This window comes from Argiope bruennichi, chromosome 6 (genome assembly GCF_947563725.1).
Source record: "Argiope bruennichi chromosome 6, qqArgBrue1.1, whole genome shotgun sequence".
In the NCBI taxonomy this organism is placed as follows: domain Eukaryota; kingdom Metazoa; phylum Arthropoda; class Arachnida; order Araneae; family Araneidae; genus Argiope; species Argiope bruennichi.
Genome location: NC_079156.1, coordinates 49,061,852 through 49,081,938, shown reverse-complemented (window position 1 = coordinate 49,081,938; position 20,087 = coordinate 49,061,852). Strand labels below are relative to the sequence as shown.

Genomic DNA, 20,087 nt, shown 5'->3' with positions numbered 1-20,087 from the left:
ATGTTGCCATTCAAATTTTTAATTTCCAAAATATTTTACATTAATTCAAAATGCAGACTTCTCAGGAATAACTTCCCAACACATATTAAAAATATTTTTTTAATTTTTGAAAAGATTTATTACTTTCAAATAATTTTACCTTATTGTATAGCGGTTTTTTTAATCTGCTATATTATCATTTCTGCAAAATTCTTTACTTTACAAATGGCATTACTCAAGTCTTGTTTCGGAATCGTGGTTCCTTATGTTTACAAACGAATGAATTTTCTTCCTTCCTAATCATTGGTCTTCAATTTTTTAAAATCAAATTTTAAAGTTGAAACAGTCATTCAGAAAACTATTATATATGTAAAAAGTTTCTTTAATGTAGTATATTCTTTAATAATTAATAATATTATTTTCTAACAAGAAAACATTTATATTTTTTCCTATCACTTCAAATAATTAAAAATGAACGCCAGACACTTTATAAATTCTATAGATCAACTTTGGACAGAAGTGATGAAAAGTGTTAAAGATGCTGCCGTATATTTGGATGATTCTTCTGCAGAATGCTTACATTGGCATGGAGGTTTAAAAAGAATTTTAGACAGCGGTGCGGTATCCGTTGAAAATTTTTCGCCGTTTGTGGTGAGTGAAATTTTTCAATTACACTAATTTCGTACACTTAACGACCATTTAATACGTCTTTTGATAAATGGAATGTTTACTTTTCGCTTACAATTATTTTAAATGGTTTAAAAGACATATTACTTATTAGAAAATGCCTATTATTAATTATTGAGGAAATTAGTAAATTAATTATAATTTATGGGCAAGTGTGTTGAAAGCAACAATTCAAGGAATGACGCGGCGTGTGCTTATATATATATATTAGGGCTTTAAAAAAAAACTGCATGAAGATTAACATTTTAATTTTAATTATAAATATTTTTGATACAAATTATCAGTTATCCATGTTCAATGCTTAAATTTTAAAAGCATTAACATTGTGACTAGTAGCATCATTTTCAAGACATTTAACTCCATGTTATGAATATTTCCTCTAGTTTGGGTTACATTGGCTATTGTGTATAAGGTTACTAATCTGAAATTTCAAATTTTATTATGGAATGGGGTGTAATTAATAGTCAATGCCTACTTTATAATGGGTTTATGAATAGTTTATAATATATGACATTTCATATAAACTGTCTGCATAAAAGCTTACATAGAATTTCTTCCATAGTTATTATTTAAGTGACTCATTCATCAAAATTCAAAAATTTTGATTAATACTTGTCATTTTAAAAAAATATAAATTAATAAGTTTTACTCATTTTTTTATGATTTTAATCATAAAAAATATTTTAAAGAAATCTAGAGTTATCTAATTATTTTCACTTTATAAATTCCTTAAATTATTTGTATTAAAAGTGTAAAAAGTTGTTGCATTCTGTTACTTTAGATTTAATAATGGAATTTTTAAAAAAATTTCCCTTGTTTAGTATGCATATTTTTTATTTGAAATAATATTATTACATTTAAAATTTGTCTATGGGAAAAAATTAATTATTGAGCAATTAAAAATGTTTGTATTTTCTTTTGTTTGAAATTCAGAGAGTTCAGTGAAAAAATTTTGAAATATTTATCATAAAATTAACTGCACTATCATAAATTTTTGTTGACAAAAAAAAAAAAAAAAAAACTTGAAAGGTTGTTGAAATTAATCTATATGTTTAAAACAATTATAAAAACATTTTTTTCATATTTATAAAAATTGATTTTGTAGCAGTTGATTACTTTCTCTTTATGCATCTGAATATGAGTTCCTGTCTATGAAATATAATTTTATATTTGTATAATGCAAACAGTTGTTTTAAATTCAGTAATAATATATAAACACTTCTCAAATGAAGATTGTATTCCATTTATATCCTACAAGTTAAAGCATATATTTCAATAAATTTCTTTAAAATGTTAGAAATATCAAGTTTAAAAAGTACTGAAATAACAGTAAAAATCTTTTTTATAGGCATATATTAAAAGATTTTTTAAATATAGTAAATTATAAATAACATTCTGATTTTATAATATTTATAATGGATTATATGTACGTGTTGAAAATTGTTTAGGTGTTCATTGCATAGATTGTGTAAAAAATAAATCGTGAAATATGTTCAGTTTAACACAGATATGAAATTTATTTGCCATATAAGATACTGAGCATTGATAAATCCATTTTGAGTTTGTAACTAAACATATTTCACATTTTGTGGTGTTTTGCATTAATGAGCAATAATACTTTTCCATTAATATCCAGAATATATCAAATTCATTATTCTTAAAAGGAATTTTTTAGTAACCTTGCTGTGTAGAATTTTGCACTTGGTAAAATCTTAGGAAATTTTAATTTGAACTATAAAATAACTTTTCATACCAACGCATATATATATATATATGTGGAAACACCTGGTGTCTAGCTGATGGAAAAGTATTTATATAAATTATTTATATCCAATAATCTCAGTCATTTTTATTCAAAATACTTAAGAATACAATTATGTTATATTTTTAGAAATCTGATACTACACCAAAGAAGGCTGTTTTTGTTGTCATGTCACCTCTTACTGGTGAGACATGGAAGACAATTGCAATAGTGACTCAAGCTAATAATTTTAGGAACTGTGTCATTGTAACAGCATTGCCTCCCAAGTGCCACAGCAATGAACCTGAAGGTGCAAACCAAATATTCATTACTCTTGAAAATAAACTACAAAACTGGCTGCAAAGTAAGGTCTGTACTTCTGTATTTTGTGATAATACAGGGAAAGCTATGTAATTACAGACTATGAAATAATGTTTTACATTATATCAATTTAATTTGGTGATTTATGTAAAATTTTATGATTCAAAATGTATGTACAAAGAAAGTCTTTCACTTACAAAAATAAGCTATATATACCAAAGTCCTCTTAACAAAAGTTGTTTAAGTTTGTTAATATCTTTCAGTAATTCTAGGACATGTAGAAAGATCTATGTTTTTACATGTTTAAATTTCATTATTCATCAATCTTGTAGATGCTCTCAACTTGCTATGTACAATTGACTACAGTCTTATGTTCATATTTGAGTATATTTTGTTGTTTATTGAAATTGATATTTCAAATTTCATATTAAAAATATAGTTTAATCATCATGTGATCACACTAGAAAAATACAGTGATTTTTAAAGCATCCATAATGAAACATAATTAAATGGAGTTTTGTATGCAAATATTTTTTTTATATTAAATTATTTATGTTTATCCTTTCTTTTCTGTATATGATTTCTCTTAATATATCATATGCATAATATATTAATATATCATTTATGCATATCTTATGACCTGGTTGTAAGGATTTTTTTTCAAGTATGGAGGATCGCCATTTAAAATTCATTTCTAGCAAAGATCCTCCATATAGTGGGCCTGAATCATTTTTAATTGTTTACTGTGGGTTCAACTTTTTCATGTTGGTACAGTATGGCTGTTTGTGTGTTCGAGTTCTAATGCAGGTGTTGTTATTGCAGATCAGCATTTAAAATTATAAGCCATCAGTAATATTCTTATGTTGCTTCAAAATGAATTCTTAATCTAAACAAATTTTAATTTGAAGTAACATGCTATTTAAAAATAAAAATAAAAATGATTGCTAAATAAAAAGAATATTTACATTATGTTGAGATAAAAAATATAATTTTATTTGTAGATTCTAAATACTTAAAATTTGAAATTGAGCATGATTTGTATTGCAATTCCTTAACTTTATGAAATTGATTTGAAGTAATGTGAAAATTTTAAATAATTTATAAAATTTATTTTGGATATCCTGCACTGATCTCATTATTTTTACTTGATATTTATTTATTTATTATTGTTTTTGCTTAGCTTTTTTTTTTTAAATGTAGAATCAGTAGATCACATCTTTAAGATAAAAAGCTTTTTTTCCTTGACTGAATTTGAAAAATTAAAATATCTTAATATCTACTTACCCACCCACCTCTTAGTTATATATATATATTTTAAATGTGAACTTTATATAATGAAATATATATATATATATATATATATATATATATATATATATATATATATATATTAGTGTAATAATATATTTAAAAACTATATCAATTTGGGGGTGGGGGGGGATTTCTTCCTTTCATTAATTGATGCTTTATTTTTTCTAGAATTTCTCTGCTACAGTATCCCATTTACCAATTTTCCCAGCCTATATATCACAAAATCTATTCCTAATGCCAGCATTTTCTAAGTTATTTTCTGTTTTCAAATGCTGCTCAACAGAAATGCATTTAAAGGTATGTAAATGAAATTTTCCCTCTACTTTGAGTATTGACAAAAAAAAATTTCTTCAAAGCAAATTTGAAAGTTTTTATTCATTAAAAATTTCATTTGTTATTCATGAATTTTTATTGTTTCTTATTTTATAGAAAACAGAAGATTTATCCATTAGAAGTGTATCTTCTGAAATGCAGTCCTCCATTATAGTAAGTTTTTTCATTTAAAAATAATAACCTGAAATATTTGTATGCTCAGAATATTATATGTGTAATGAATTTTTTTTAAATGTTTTAATATTATAAAAATTTCTTGTTTATTAGAAAACACTGAAAATAATTTAAAACTACATGCAAAAATAAATTGCCAAACAATTATCTATTTATTTGCATTTATTAAAAATATTTTTAAAAAATTATTTGTAAAAATTTTGTATTCATAATTTAGAAAATTTAAATGTCCATTCCTATTGGTTAAACTTTAATGCTACTGTTGCATTATATATTTAATTCAAAATCATGTTAACCCTCCTTTATACTGCTTAATCTTAAGCATAGATAGAAACTTACAGAAGTAAGTTTCTTTTAAATTACATTAAAAATGTCTAAATAAAAATTTCTGCCTAATAACATAAAATTCTAAACAAAATGTCTTGATGTTTTCAAAGAATTTTTTTTTTTTTATAGAAATGAGTAAAATGGCATTTAGGAAACATTTTTATGAATATATATTAAAAGATAAAGTATAATAAAATATTACAAAATAAAAATAATTTTCGATTTCTGCGCATTATCTTAAAAATAAATTAAAGGGGGGGGGGCAAAGCAATTTCAAAATGACATGCGTTGGCTTAGAAATTTGGTTATTGGATTATACCAGGTGAAATTTGTTTAGAGTTTAGAAATGTACATTAAGTTATTTGATGAATAGATGAACCAAAAAAAGGGGGGCAATGATATATGTTTAGAGTTTTAACATTATTGATTAAGCAATCATAAGATTATAAATGATTCTACATTAAAAAAAAATTTGTAGATTGTGAAAAAAAAAATAACAGAGTAAATAGCCATTTTTGTAAAACCATATGAAAGTAATCCATTTAATTTTATATCTCCAGTGTTATAATTAGTTTTTCAAATTCTTGTGTAAACAGAACTTTTATAATAATATTTTAAAATTAAACCTTGTGTTTTTTATTTGTTTATTCATTTTTTAATTTTGAAAATATCGCTAAACTTTTTATTTCATAGCATTAGTAGAAGTATTTAAGCATGCAGCTGGTAGCCAGAGATTGCTTGTATTGTATATTTTGCATGGAAGCATAGTTGATTTCAGCTTTTTAAATGTAGAAAAAAATATTCAAGTTTAGAAAATTTTAAAATAATGGCCATAATGAAATTTTTGTTAAAACTTCTAATGTCTAAATTGGGAGTTTGATATGCTTAATCGAGAACAAAGCAAGTTGATAATAAATAGAAAGTTAAAAACTGTCCCTCCATTTATAATGATGCAGTTTAGGTTTGCGTGAAAAATACAGCTTTAAATTTCTGTGTGTCTTAACCCGTAATTGGAGATAAAAGTCAAAATGACTCCACATTGTTCATTAGGTCTGATTATCATGTGTTAATTTGTCCTTGAATACTATCATCTCCTCAGTACCTTCAAGTTGGTCTTTTAGCAGTATATTGGTAAAAGTCTAAGTATGAACACATGCATATAACTGAGTTATTCTTTTTCAAATTTTTGTTATTTTTTATGGAGTCATTGACTCCACGTCTCTGAAACTGTGATTGAAAAAATACATAACACACACCAGTTAATTTCCACATATTTTGCATTTACAGTTCACTAACTTTGTCAAAATTAACATGTTTTATAAAGAAATGAATAATACTCAAGCAAGACCTCCCAGGGATAAAAATTTGGCCATGTGATCCAGATTGATAAAACTGTAATGCGACAGTTGAAGAATGTGAAATGTCGAAAGATGATTCTAATAGTAGTGATGCAGAAACAATTATAAGTAATTATGAAAAAAAAAAACGTAAATAAGAATGTGAAGAAAATTCGGACATAGATTTAGAAGAAGAGGAAGGCATCATAGTTGACATGGAAAATTATTTTTATGGGTAAGAAAAAAAAAGAATCAAGGGGTCCAAGAAGCCCTTGGTGAATTCACATTTCCTGATGCCTAATTTTCAATGTCGATATCTTAATAAAAATAAAAGTTGGACCTACATTTTCTTGGCCAACATGTTGCTCATGATTGTAAAATATACAAATATTAAATTTACTGTAATTAGGCAAAAATACAGAGATCAAAAGAAGTCAGATTTGCATGATTGTTGGAATTCTGCGGCTTTATGGGTCTATTGTTTTACATTGTTGCTTTTAAATTTGAATAATGCAAAAAGAACAAAAAATATTCTTAAAATAATATTTTAAAATATTGTATTCTTCATGTTTGTTTATTAAATTCTATCAGTTATTAACATTAGTGTAATTCTGTAATATCTATCTTTTAATGAGTAAATATTCATTAAAAGATTTTTTAGATTTTTCTTATGACATCTTTCAAACATTTATTATTATAACATTTAACATTTTTAATATTAATATTTTTGGTAATTAAATAATTTCATGTAATTACAAAAATGTATTACCATGTAATACCAGCATGTATTGTGTTTCCAAAATAAATTCCAGTGCTATTTACAAAAGATAAAAAAGAAAAATAACAATGGTGTCTTTTTGATTCTGTGTCTCTCGTCGAGTTAAGAAATTCATTTCTCCAGTTACAAGTTAAATCTATTGAAAAAGCTACATGAAATTAAGAATGTTTATCTTCAGTCAACAATACTGATTATAGATGCATAAAACTGTGTTCTTTTTAAGCATATCTATCAATTTTTCATGTATAAAGAATTTTTGAATGGTTATCATAGTATATTGTTAAATGTTTCTTGTCATTGTATTTACATTTCATGATTTTTAAAAGAATTATAAAGGAACAAAGGTTTATTTTATTGACCAATATACTCTAAATTAAATTTGTACTTTTTTAATTGTTAAAAGTTTTATACTATAAATGTATATGTGTTTTCTGATATTAAAAATAAAATAAATTAAGTCATGCTTACTAATTTTTAATTTAATTTTTGTTTTAATTATAAATCTAAAGAAAAATCGTATATTTTTGCTTTTTTTTTGTAGCAATTATCTTATTGTTTGCTGTCACTTCTGGATACATTTCAAATCAAAGGAGATTTTTTCTCTCTGGGCCCTTTGAGCCACATTCTATGTTCTGAACTAGAAAATATATCCCATCAACAAAAGAAGGTATACCATCCTGCAACATTTGCTTATTTGTCAAATATAAAAAATTTGGTATTTATATTCATTTTATTACTTACATTTCATTTAGATTTGGCAGACTTTAATCAAAATCATTAAAATCTTGGTCACTTGTTGTACGTTATGTACTTCTTATATATTAAAAACAAAATTATATAAAGCCTGTATTTTTTTTTTTCAGTCATACTCTAGAAAAGCATCAGTTGTCATTGTTGATCGCCTTTTGGACCTTGCTGGACCTTTAAGTCAGTCCTTTGAAACGATGTTGGATAAAATACTTTTAGCATTACCTCATTTTCCTGGACATACATTTGATGTTGCTGTACCAATGAATTATTTAGCTGCTTGTAAAAAGTAGGTTTGCATTTTTAAAAGACGCTAATTAAAATAATGTGCTGTGCTATTTTTGCTATGCTATATTATTTTTTGAATATTTTACTTGAAATATTGCTACTGGTTTAAAAAATTTCAATCAATATTTTTAATAATTTTTTTATTTTTAGTCATTATTTTATTTTAAAAAACATTTAATTTACAGAATTTGCATTGCACAGGACTTTGGATAATTTTTGCAATGTTTGCTTTTGAATTAAAAAGGCATCTATGGGTTACCACTTTTGTTACTGCTACTTATGCTTAATTTGTGTGACTACACACCTAGGCAAGAATTAAGTAGATAATTTAAATAGTTTTAAATGTAAATAACTGTTAAAAAGTTAATGATGAAGTGACTTTTATTTCAAGTGTTTATAATCTTTAATTACAATGTACTAGCTAGTACCCGGTTGCTGCAGAAGAAATAATTTTGGACATATCATTTGAAATAGCTATCTTGTTTAATTAGAAATGATAGAAAGAATGATATTTATTTTTTTGCTGACAATAAATACATTTACTAAAATTGTATTGTGGGGTAACATCTGGGTAACAGGCAACATTTAATGATGTATTTAAGTGTTAATAACTTTTATATGAAATAAATTAGCAAAATTGGGGCAATAACTCTGACTGGAGAATTGCTTCCTTTTTTCTTTTTCTTTTTCTTTTTTTTTTTTGTCAATTATTTTAAATACTTTGATAGTAGGCCAACAACTACTTGCTGAAATAGCATCTTAAATCTAAATATTATTAGTTATCACATTATTTAAAAATGTCCTACAGTTTTATCAATCATTACATGATATTGTAAATGAATTTTGTAATGAGAATTATTTATTGTATTGTATCTATTAAATTGCATGAATTTGTCTTTCTTTTAGTTAATTTATTTTTGTATAAATTTCTAATATTAAGATTACATTGATTAAAGCCCAGAAATATGTCATTTGAACAGCCTTTGAATTTTTTGTCAGTATTTTGATGCATTATAAATATTTTATAAATACATTCTTCATATTAGTGCATCAGTCTTTGGTAGACCTTTATTGGCTCCTGGATGTCTATCTCATAGAAATAACTCTTTTGAAGATAGTGCTTTAAATGCCATTCTTAACAAGAAGCCCAGAGTAAGTAAGCTTTCATCCCTTCCTCTTTTATAATTATATGAATTTCAATTTATTTATATTTGTAATAGGAAAGGTTTATTTTCATTCATCTCCATCTAATTAAAAAAATTTTAGAATTTAAACTTTTTAATAAATATATTTAATGTATGCCTACCATTTTAAAACTGAAAGGTTCACCATTAAAAAGATACAGCTACATTCTGGAGAAATTTTAAATTAAATGTTCTATCTTTTGATTTAAAAATTTTTGCATTTCTCATAAAATAGAAATGTTTACTTCAGCGATTTGTTACAAGATAGAATTAACTCCTAAAGTTAACATAACTCCTTTATTATTAAACAATTTTCATTAACCATACTCTCATACAATAACATTTAGGATTACAAAATATATATAATAAAGTTATCATGCTGTTATGTGTAACCAAATATTTCTTTTTCTCAGGCATCAATAATCATAAAAAATTAGAGAACAAAATGAATTTATTACCAAAAGTTAGATAAAAACATGCTTATTTTTCAATATAATTGCTATGAAGATTCATGTATTTTTGAATCTGTGAATCAGTTTCCCAATCCCTTTTTCAAAGAATTTTGTCACTAATGATGTGACATAAATCTTAATGCCCTTTGTAGCTCCTCATGAGCTTGGTGCAAGTTTAGCCTCCTGGCAAGTTTTTCAATTCCGTAAAGAGATTAGATGAAAATCATACAGCTATGAGCGAAATTCATGATGAAGGAGGAAAAGGATGCCAGTTTGTTACAACTGATGATCTTGTCCAAATAGTTAATTGATCATGTGGCTATTAAAAAAAAGGGAAACAGCTGGAATCTTAGGCATTAAGGATGACATAATTGTTATTTTGAAGGAATTTTGTAATATTTCTATACTATATATATTTTTTTTTTCCTAAAAAGAAAACTTTCAGAACTTTCTAGTTAACAAAAAACATTAAGACTTATCTTATATTCCTAGTAGCAACATTTTTCAAAGAGGAAATCAGAAACCTGGCCCACCAATATGACAAATCCTTGAATCTTCACAGTAATTTTGTAAAAAAATAATCACATTTCTGTCAAACTTTTGGTAACAAAATCATTTTACTTTGTATTCTTGTCTTTATTTTGTTTTGACCCATCAAAACTTGAAGGAAAAAAAGATCCCTTGTACATAATTTTTTGATGAACAGTAGTAAGACCATATACCAGATGAACTAGACATTATTTAATGGAAATGCGATATTTGAAAAATTAATTTTCTCTTTGCATAGTCAGAATATGTGCTATATTTCAATAATCTTTAAATAAAATATTGTAATGGTTGATTTAGTTTTTGTGAGATCTTTTCTGTAGAAGTAAATAGAACATACATTTTGTGGTAATCAGGAAGTAACTCCCAACTATATCATGCCCTAACTTCTACAAGATATATTTTTCAAAGGCAATATTGAAAATAAGTTTTTTACCCCTGCTCTTGAATTTTGAGTTGTATTAGTCATCCAACTTTTGTGAGCAAGTTTTGGAAATAATTAAATAAAAAAAGTAGGAATTGGATCAGGAAGAACAAAAAGAAATTTTAGAATAATGTAATGTAGGCTAATTAAAAAATAGGGAAATTAATTAGGATACAAAATGAATTAAGATATATCATTTTGTACATATATAATATGCAAACCAAAGTGAAACAATTTTTTGTTAGAAATTTATTTTTTAAAAGTATTTCCATATTCTTAGTGTGATTGTGGTATAACTGTCATATTTTTAAGAATTGGTTGTCCCTCGTCACATTTCTTGCTGTATTGAAAATTTGTAACATATCATCAGTAGTTATTGTATTCTTTAAGCATCCTTTGATATTTTGATTTTTAATTAAGATTATTATTATGTCGAAATCTATTTTTGAGATCAATGAGATTATTCATTCTTTCTAGGAAGTTTTGATTGATGTTAATCGCTGTATTGCTGAGTGTGCTGCAAGAGAAGGAATTAAATTAGATCTTACATCCCGATTAACACCAGAGACTTTAAAACAAAGAATTCTGGAGTTTAAGTAAGAACTATGTATGTATTTTAAATGTAAAATGTTAAAAAAAACATTCTTTAAAAGTTGCTTTATAAAAAACAAATTAATTTTGTTAATGTATGGAGGAAAGAGAATTTAGATGTTAAATAATATTAAGTACTCTTTCATTAGTAGACTTTAAAATCTGAAAAGGATTCAAAGTAATGTTTTATTTTTATCCCATGGAACCTGTATTAATGCACATTCTACATTAAAAATTATTGTACTTCATAGTATTTCTTTAATAGAGAAGTTTTTAAAAATCAGTGCAAAAAGTGCAAATATATCTTTGTGCTTTTAGAGTAAAATAAACTGTTGAATATATGTGATACTCTAATGATTCAATATAATTCAATAATACAATGATATTAGCCAAATCCATAACTCTGGCAAATCATGGGGCTCACCAAAAAATTAAATAAACTTTCAACTCTTGTAAATTGTGGATATCAATTAAATTTATCTGTACTTTGAAAGTAGATTCTTTCTACCTCTACTTCTATAAATCTATTAATTGTTCCTGTCTTAATTTATTTCCTCTGTTTACCTAATATCAAGAGCTTCATTTTAACTTCTGATTTAGCAATACTTTAATTTCACTTTCCAAACAGGGGATCCCTTTTCTAATTGGATAAAATATATCACTTCAAGGCCAATTGCTTATTTCTACAATTACCGTTTTAATAGATTAGATATTTAAAAAATTTAAAGTATTACTAAGTATTTAATCATTTATTTATTCTTAATATATCAAGATAAGAATAAATTGATTCCTGGATTTTAAAGACTGATAAGTTCTTTAAAAATTTCTATTTTGCACTACAAAAGGTTTTATATTGTATAAATATGTATTTGTGTTATTTTTGATTAGATCAGATTGATGCATTTTTAAATAAATACTATAATAGTTTGTTTTACAATGTTCAAAATTGTTATTATTATTATTTTGCACATTTTACTAATATTAGGCATCAAATTTTTCAATTTTTTTAGGTCAAAACCGAAATCAATCCTCAATTACAATGGTTTGTTTCAACAAGTACTTGCTATTGTTCAAGCTCTAGAGTATTCTTCTTCAAATTCTATTGACAATTTATCAGCTTTAGAGAAAGCTTTGTTGGAATATTTAACAACATCTCCAGAGGAAGTTTTAAATTACATAATGCAAATGATTTCTGAAAAAGAAGAGATGTGAGTAATTTTTATGACAATTTATCTACCTGTTTGGTGAATTTTTTCCATGAATTCAGATAACACCTTTTGCTTAGAGAATACAATGCCATTTTGATTTAAACTCATTATCCATGAAAAACTTTAAATGTTTATGTTTTCCCACTTAATTTTTAACTATCAAAATATCATGTCTATCAATGACTAGTTGTTAGTTTATAGGTTTAGAAATACAATAACACAAAGAATGCATGTATAAACCTTTTAAGAGACTAAAAATAAAATTAATGATAATCAATATATATTTTGAAGAATTGAGTGCTATTTTGTTTGCTTAAACATTATACAATCCCACATCCCTTGACAGAAACAGTGCAAGTGCAGTGCAGCTTGAAATTAAATGCATGATTAAAAAATTTCTATGTCTCTCCCCCCCCCCTCCCATCCCCAAAGAAGGTGAAATGAGAGTAGAATAAGTTTATTTTTATTCCTGCATATCTTTGAAACATATTATTAAATATAAAATTTTTAAACAATGTTAAGATTTAAACAGGATAGCTTTCCAGTAACATACATTTTATTTCTGTACAACTATTTCACTATTTTAATCAATTTTCTAAAATTTTTATGCAATGTTTCTATCCAAATTAAGTTCTAGGATTTCAAAGCATTTTAAGAGGTTGGATATAAGAATTTAAAAACTGTATAGCATAAAATTATATCTATTTTGCTTTATCTTTTATATACATTTAGAGCTGACACAGGTGGAACCATAAGTCATATATAATTTATATAATTAATATTGCATAATCAATAGATTTTTAATTTTGGAAATAATCTATTTGCAATCACAAATGGTTTTCTGTAATATATATAAAAATATCTTGTGCCAATATTTGTCAAAATAAAACATAAAATTTTATATAGATTATTTAAAAGTAATTTTTTAGAGGAACATACAAAAGTGATTGTATTGTATAAAGTTATAAATGCTACCTTATATACTTAAATAAAGAATATGTAATATTTATATCACTATTTTTTTATGGTTATACAGAGTTCTTTGTGTGTTAAGTTAGATAGAATTATCTTCTGGTCCAGTACATAAAAGGAAATTATCAATTGTGATTTCATAATCTAAATGTGTTGCCAGTTAATTTTGTTATATTGTCATTTCCTGTTTAAAAGAAAATTTAAAAAATCATGTTTTTGAGAGAAAAAGATTTCACATTATATTCTATTTTTCTTTTTATTTTCAATAATATTTTTTATAATATTCTTATTTTATTTATAACCTTATTTTATAAAGCTTTCAATTTTTCATTTGAAAAGCAATTAATATTTTCTTTAAAAAATCCCTTGCATTTTTTAATTTTTAAAATTTTTTTATAGGAATTACAAGATGGAAGAAATTCTTATATTTTTAGCCTTTTTTTACATATTGTCTGGTGAAAGCTCTATTCCAAATGAATCTGCTATGCAGGTTAGTTCTTACTGAAATAGAATGTAAATTGTTTTATTTCCTCTTATTTTCTTGCATTAACATATTGAGGAATTAAATTTTAACTTTCCTTTTTTATTTGTAGGCTACGTTAATGGAAGAGTTTTTTCAAGATAAAAATGCAGATGAATTACTATCATTGTTTGGCAAGTATATTTGTTTTCTTTTGATTGAATTGTAATATTTTATATGTGAATTTATATATAATTAAATAAACAGTAATGAGATTTTTTTTTTGCACATATATTTTTAAAACAATATAGTTTTTTTCCCCCTTTAGTTGATGAAGAACATTTGGAAGATGATGAATATGTTTTAAATTCAGTTCGAACACTGTTTGATGTTTTTAAAAGGGTTGGCCTACTACGAAAAAAATTCAAAAGATATCCGTAAGCTGGTCTTTATGTATTATTTAAGTTTTGAGGGCGAATTCTATTTTATAAATTAATCTTAATTAGAATGTACTTAATGTTTATATAAACCTCAAGTCTCAGTGTGATACTAAACTCTCAAATAAAATAAATGAGGTTGCTATTTTTCTTATATATAGTTTGGTTTTTCGTCTGAGATGGATTTTATTTTAACAGTTTGCATATGGGAGATATGAACACAGTTCCAAAAAACGAAAAAAACTTTGTAAATAAGAAATTGTTCTATGATCATGTTATAAAAATGAATAGTCGAATTTGCAGTAACTGGATATATCTTTTCCTACACTTATATTTTATCCTATTCAGGAAATTTGAAAAATCACACTCTTGCTATAAAAAAATATTTTTGGCACTTTGCATTCATATATTACTAATAATTCTATTATATTATTTATCTTTAAAATTATAAGATTTTGAAATGTCTCAATTAATACCTCATTAATAATTTTTAAAAGGGAATTACATATAATAACAATATAATTTCTTCTTTTCTAGAACACTTTTCAAATCAACAAATCCTGCCTTTCCTGCTTCTTATAATCCTTTACTGAAGCAGTTATTGACTGACATTTTTGATCCATCAATCAATGACATTCTTGATATTGAATTCCATTCTGCTGGTCTGAGAGATTACATTAAAACAGGTTTTAGGTAATATTTTATTTATAAAATTTATCTTGTGTTCTTATTTTACTTTAGCATTAACAACATAAATATGCTCATGTTTTTGGTTTTATAGTGTTTATGTTTTCATAGTGTTATTTTTTTTTATATTTAAAAGTATACTAATGTAATTTTTTTTGTAAAAGTAAAGCTTGAATCTGAATGGTTCTCTTGCATGATAAATTTGTGTCAGATGTCATAGTTGTTCTTGATTTAGCTATATATTTTTGGACATTATTTATTAATAATTTTTAAACTCATTTATTTTAACTTTCTTTTTTGTATCCTGTCTTTAGACATGGTTAAATTTAAGAATAATTTCTTATAAAGAGTGAGATGCACTACAGATTAATTTTATATGATTTTCTAAACAGTTTTATGTTACTTTGTTCTCAGTAGGTTACAATAATTAAATGTGGAAATTGTGTTTAATAATACAAAAAATATTCAGAATTCTAGTAGGAATTCTTTAAATAGCCTTTAACTGACTCTTGGCAAAATCCCTTGTTTCAATCCATGATGTCATATTCTCAATAAAAAGAAATTTAATTTTGAATTCAGATTTGAATTTTTAAAGATTCTATTCATGATAAAAGTGCTGAACTGTTTCAGAGGAAAGTAAACTTTTCTTGATGTAAAAAATTAAAATACTTCATAAATGAATTTGAAAAATTATTTTTTATGACTTCTAATAAAAACATTTTAGTATTTTTTCATTAACTAGAAATACAAATTAAATGAAATAGTATTTTTTCATGTAACAGTTTAATGTATAAATATTTTAGTAGACATTTCATAAATTAAAAAAAAAATCCAAATTTATTTTATTATTTTCAGTTTGTTCATGAATGTTACCAAGCCTCAGCCCCGAGATAATCCTGTTATATTCCTCATTGTTCTTGGTGGTATTACTCCATCTGAAATTAAGCTTATTCAAGAAACTGCTGCTCAGAAAAAGGGTGTTCAGGTATACCTTAAAAATAATATTTTATTTAGTTGTATGTCAGCATGCATATACGTAATATTGAACTTCAAGATTTACTTCAAAAAGTTTTTTTAAAAAATATTTGTTTATAATTACACTTGATTTTATTTAACTTTTATAAACTCAATATATCTTCACTTGCATTTTCTGAAAAATAAAAAATATGAGAAATGTATATAATTAAATTTCATTTTTACAACAAATATGGTTATTAAGTGAATTGCAAATTCTTCAATTACTTTCATAGATATAATACAATGTTATGATTAATATGATTGGAATAGTTTTGATTTATTTGAATGAAAATTCTTGCCAGAGAATATAAATGTGTGCAATTTACAACTACATTCTTTTTGTGGTGATGCTGAATAATGTTGCAATCAACAAATTTGATATAAAATTGAAGAATTTTTTTTATTACAAAATACTTTATACTAATCTTCTGTGCACAGGATTACTTTCATGGAGCATTCAAGACATGCTGACATACTCTATGCCCCATCTTATTTCTTCAAACCCTACACTTATATTATCATAGACCTTATTTTTTTATGATATAATAAGATTAGAGGCTAAATAAATAGATAAATGGTATATGCATAATCACTCTTTTATTTTTAATATAGAAAACCATAGAAAATTAAGCTTAAATCTTTCAAAATCAAAAATAAGATTTAAATCTATTAACTTTAAATCATATAGCTTTAAAAAAATCTTTTATTAATTTGTTAGAAATTTGTTTCCTTCAAATATAGCAAATTTGGGCATCTACAGCTTCAACATTTATAAGATATCAGTATTAATCATTTATATATTTTACATTGTAGCCGTGTGAAATCCGTACCAAGTTGGTCTAGTACAGCAATATTTATTTCTGTTTTAGTTCATATTAAAGTTAAGATTGTGGCTATGCATTGATTTTGCTATTATTCAGATTTAGAATCAGGACTATGATATTCTTCTTTTAATAAGTTATGTAAGAAACCAATTACTTAATAAGATTTTAATAGATCACTTTTCTGTAACCAGTCTTAACCCCTTAATTAATCTTAAAAATATTTCAATATTCCTTTACTAAAAAGATGGCCCTTTAAAAAGTTAATTTTTCCAAAACGGTTTCATATGCTCTGAAGGAATAATTTTTCAATGCCCCATGAAAGTCAAGTTGGCATACAGAATGTACCATAAAGCATTTCATGCACTTATATATGCAACCAGATCGAACTAATTGTATCAAGAGCTTTTGGAATTATTGGAATTTGTAGGTGGGAGGATACAAATTAGAATTTTCAGTGTTTATTTGGTTACTTTTGTACTTATTATAATGTACTTATTTGTACATATTATACACCAACTTGTATGCAAAGGTTTAATAAATGAAAATGGTTTTGATTTCAGTGCAGAATAGTAAAGCCAGTTATGGCTCTTTCACCAGTAAATTAAGCTAAACAAACAAACAATTTAATGCAGAATGTGGACGCATTTATTATTTTTTTAAAGAATTTTTGATTAACAGTTTTTTTTCTCTCTCTTTTTATATTATGCTTTGTGGCCTTTAACAATTTACTTCATTAATATTTTAATACTATGTCTGCAAATTGTTTAAGTCATTTTCTCTTTATTTTCTGGGCAAGTGAAAATAATAGTTCCTCCCTCCCCTTATTATTTTTAAACCAGAGGTTGAGACATGAAATAATTAGTCAAATAATCATCCCAAAAAACTACTTTCATACAGAATTATCAAAACTAATTTTAAAAGAGTAATAGAATGTATTTATCCTATTAGCTATCAAAAGATGAAGGCTTTCTGCGCGCGCGTGTGTGTGTGTGTGTGTGTGTGTGTGTGTGTGTGTGTGTGTGTGTGTGTGTGTGTGTGTGTGTGTGTGTGTGTGTGTGTGTGTGTGTGTGTGTGTGTGTGTTTAATATACTTGAGATGTTATATTTTATTTATTTATTTTTATTTGCAGATCATTTTAGGCAGCACAGATGTGCTGACTCCGAAAAATGTATTAAAAGATTTGGGCTTGGTTGTGAAAGAATTGGTGCAGGAAGAGTATGAAGATGATCTGTTATAACTTATGAATTTTGTATATAATGTAATTAAAATATTTTTATAATGAATATTAAATATTTATCCTTATTATTGAATGTTTTATGTCATTCCATTTTTATTTTTTTTTTTCCTATTTTAATGTTAATATGTTAAAAACCTATTTCTTAAAATACTGGTGAAGTAACTATAACCATCTTTTCCAGTTATTATGTCTAATGATATTTGATAAGGATTTTTGATAGAATTAATGATTTCAGTAGAATCACTTTCAAATACGATTCAAATCGATAAATGAAAAGATTTTTTTTTTAATCTTCTTTGAGTAGGTAGATAAAATACTTTTATATAATTTCAAAAAATATGTTTTAAATATATATAATATATATTATAAAATACTTAGTGCTGAAGCTCTAAATAAATATTTTAAAAATATAAAATTAGCAAGTTTGGTGCAGCTGCAATGCATCCTTATAATCTTTACATCCACATTCTGTAACAATTTGAAAGCTAGAAATAATATTATATGTATGTAATAAACGATTTGTTATGAAAACTAATCACAAAGTGTAAAGAAAGCATCAAAATATTTCTACAATGTTCAAAAAATGTTTAAAAAATTTAAAAGAAGTTTAAAAAAATTTGGGAAAAGTTAGTGTATCAGTTCTCTTTAAATTAAATGGAAATAATTGCAAGTCACATTGTAAGTTCTTTTTACTATTTCAGGTTGGGGGAGGATTTCAGGGGAAGTCATAAACACCACAATCTTTTTTTTTTTTTTAATTTTATTTATTTATTTGCTTAGAACTGAAATGCAATTATTAGTGTTATGACATTGGATTGCTTCAAAATTTAACACCTTTATTTGGGAGTATATAAAAAAGTTTGGAAACATTACCCTCTCTGGTTTAAATTATTCTGCATATTCTAAATACAACTTTTAGACAGTGGTACACTTCAATTTAAAAAAATAATAAAATTTGAATGCAGTAACTCCTGAACCCTTTAAATCTATTAAAGTTTCTTTTCTTTTTTTTTTTCTTTCTTTTTTTCTTCCGAGGAACTGCCCTGTGTTTCTTTAATTGTTAGAAATTTCTAACTACGGTATCACTTTGTAGCAAAGAAAGTAAATAACCTCTTAAGAAGAATAATGAAATTTCCAGTTTTCAAACTGAAAAAGGGATATTTATTGTACTTTTTAGATCGAATATTTCGATGACTGTTATATTTTCAATCTCATATTACAGTAAGCGAGGTTTAATACCAGTTTTAAACATACTGGAACTTTCATTGATCAAAAAGTCCATCTAACTGTAATAAAAATGCGATTTTCGTGCATGCTATATACTTTCATAGTTTTTTTAAAGAGTGATGCGTTATCACTATTAGGTAAATACAAGGTTCCAATTTCGAATGTGTTGTCCACTTTACTTTCTTGTTTACGAAGTATGCAAAGATAAAGTATGCACTGTAATCGAACTCTATATTTCATATGTCCGTTAGTTTAAAAAAAAAAATGAACGCAATTTTTGGAATTGCATTTGTCTGTGGACACGATAATTTAAAAACGCTTTGAATTAGACGAATGAAATTTGGTATACAGTCTTTACATGAAATTTGCAGGTTCCGAGGAAATCCGGCTGTTCGAATATAAGTTAAGATCACTGCAAAACGAAGAGAGTTAGATACTGTCTGTCCACGACAAGAATACTGCTAGACATTCGTCTATGTTTACGGCGGGCGTTATAGAAACAGGTTACTGTAGGAAGAGTTCATTTCGCAGAGGTAGAAATTCATTCAAGTTTCTTACATTGGCACGTTTAGCGCCAAAGTGGCGATATTTGGTATTATTGCATTTAATTCTTGAAAACAAATTTTAAAAAAAATAATTCACTCAGCTGAAAATCATTTGCATACTCGGAATATTGAAAATATCCGGCATTCCTGTCATATGTATACAAAGAACAAAACAAATCAAATAGAAAAACTGAATAAATATTTGTATGTCTAACGACTACACAAGAAGAAAAAAAAAATTAAGAAGTAAAAT

At 25.2% G+C, this 20,087-nt stretch overlaps 1 protein-coding gene across 2 annotated transcripts; it reads left to right on the top strand.

The window, feature by feature from the left end:
* The first annotated feature begins 251 nt into the window (after nt 1–251).
* Nucleotides 252–18,102, top strand: LOC129973087 (sec1 family domain-containing protein 2-like). 2 transcript variants are annotated; one of them, XM_056087463.1, is made up of 15 exons: nt 252–630; nt 2,558–2,776; nt 4,208–4,336; nt 4,469–4,525; nt 7,530–7,655; nt 7,852–8,024; nt 9,070–9,175; nt 11,107–11,225; nt 12,231–12,428; nt 13,800–13,890; nt 13,994–14,054; nt 14,189–14,297; nt 14,835–14,990; nt 15,840–15,969; nt 17,955–18,102. In XM_056087463.1, the coding sequence occupies exons 1-15, from the start codon at nt 451–453 to the stop codon at nt 18,060–18,062; spliced, it is 1,962 nt and encodes a 653-aa protein (XP_055943438.1). In that variant the 5' UTR covers nt 252–450; the 3' UTR covers nt 18,063–18,102. The 2 variants fall into 2 exon arrangements, with proteins under 2 accessions (XP_055943438.1, XP_055943439.1); XM_056087464.1 differs by lacking the exon at nt 252–630 and having other exon boundaries at nt 2,565–2,717.
* The last annotated feature ends 1,985 nt before the right edge of the window (nt 18,103–20,087 follow it).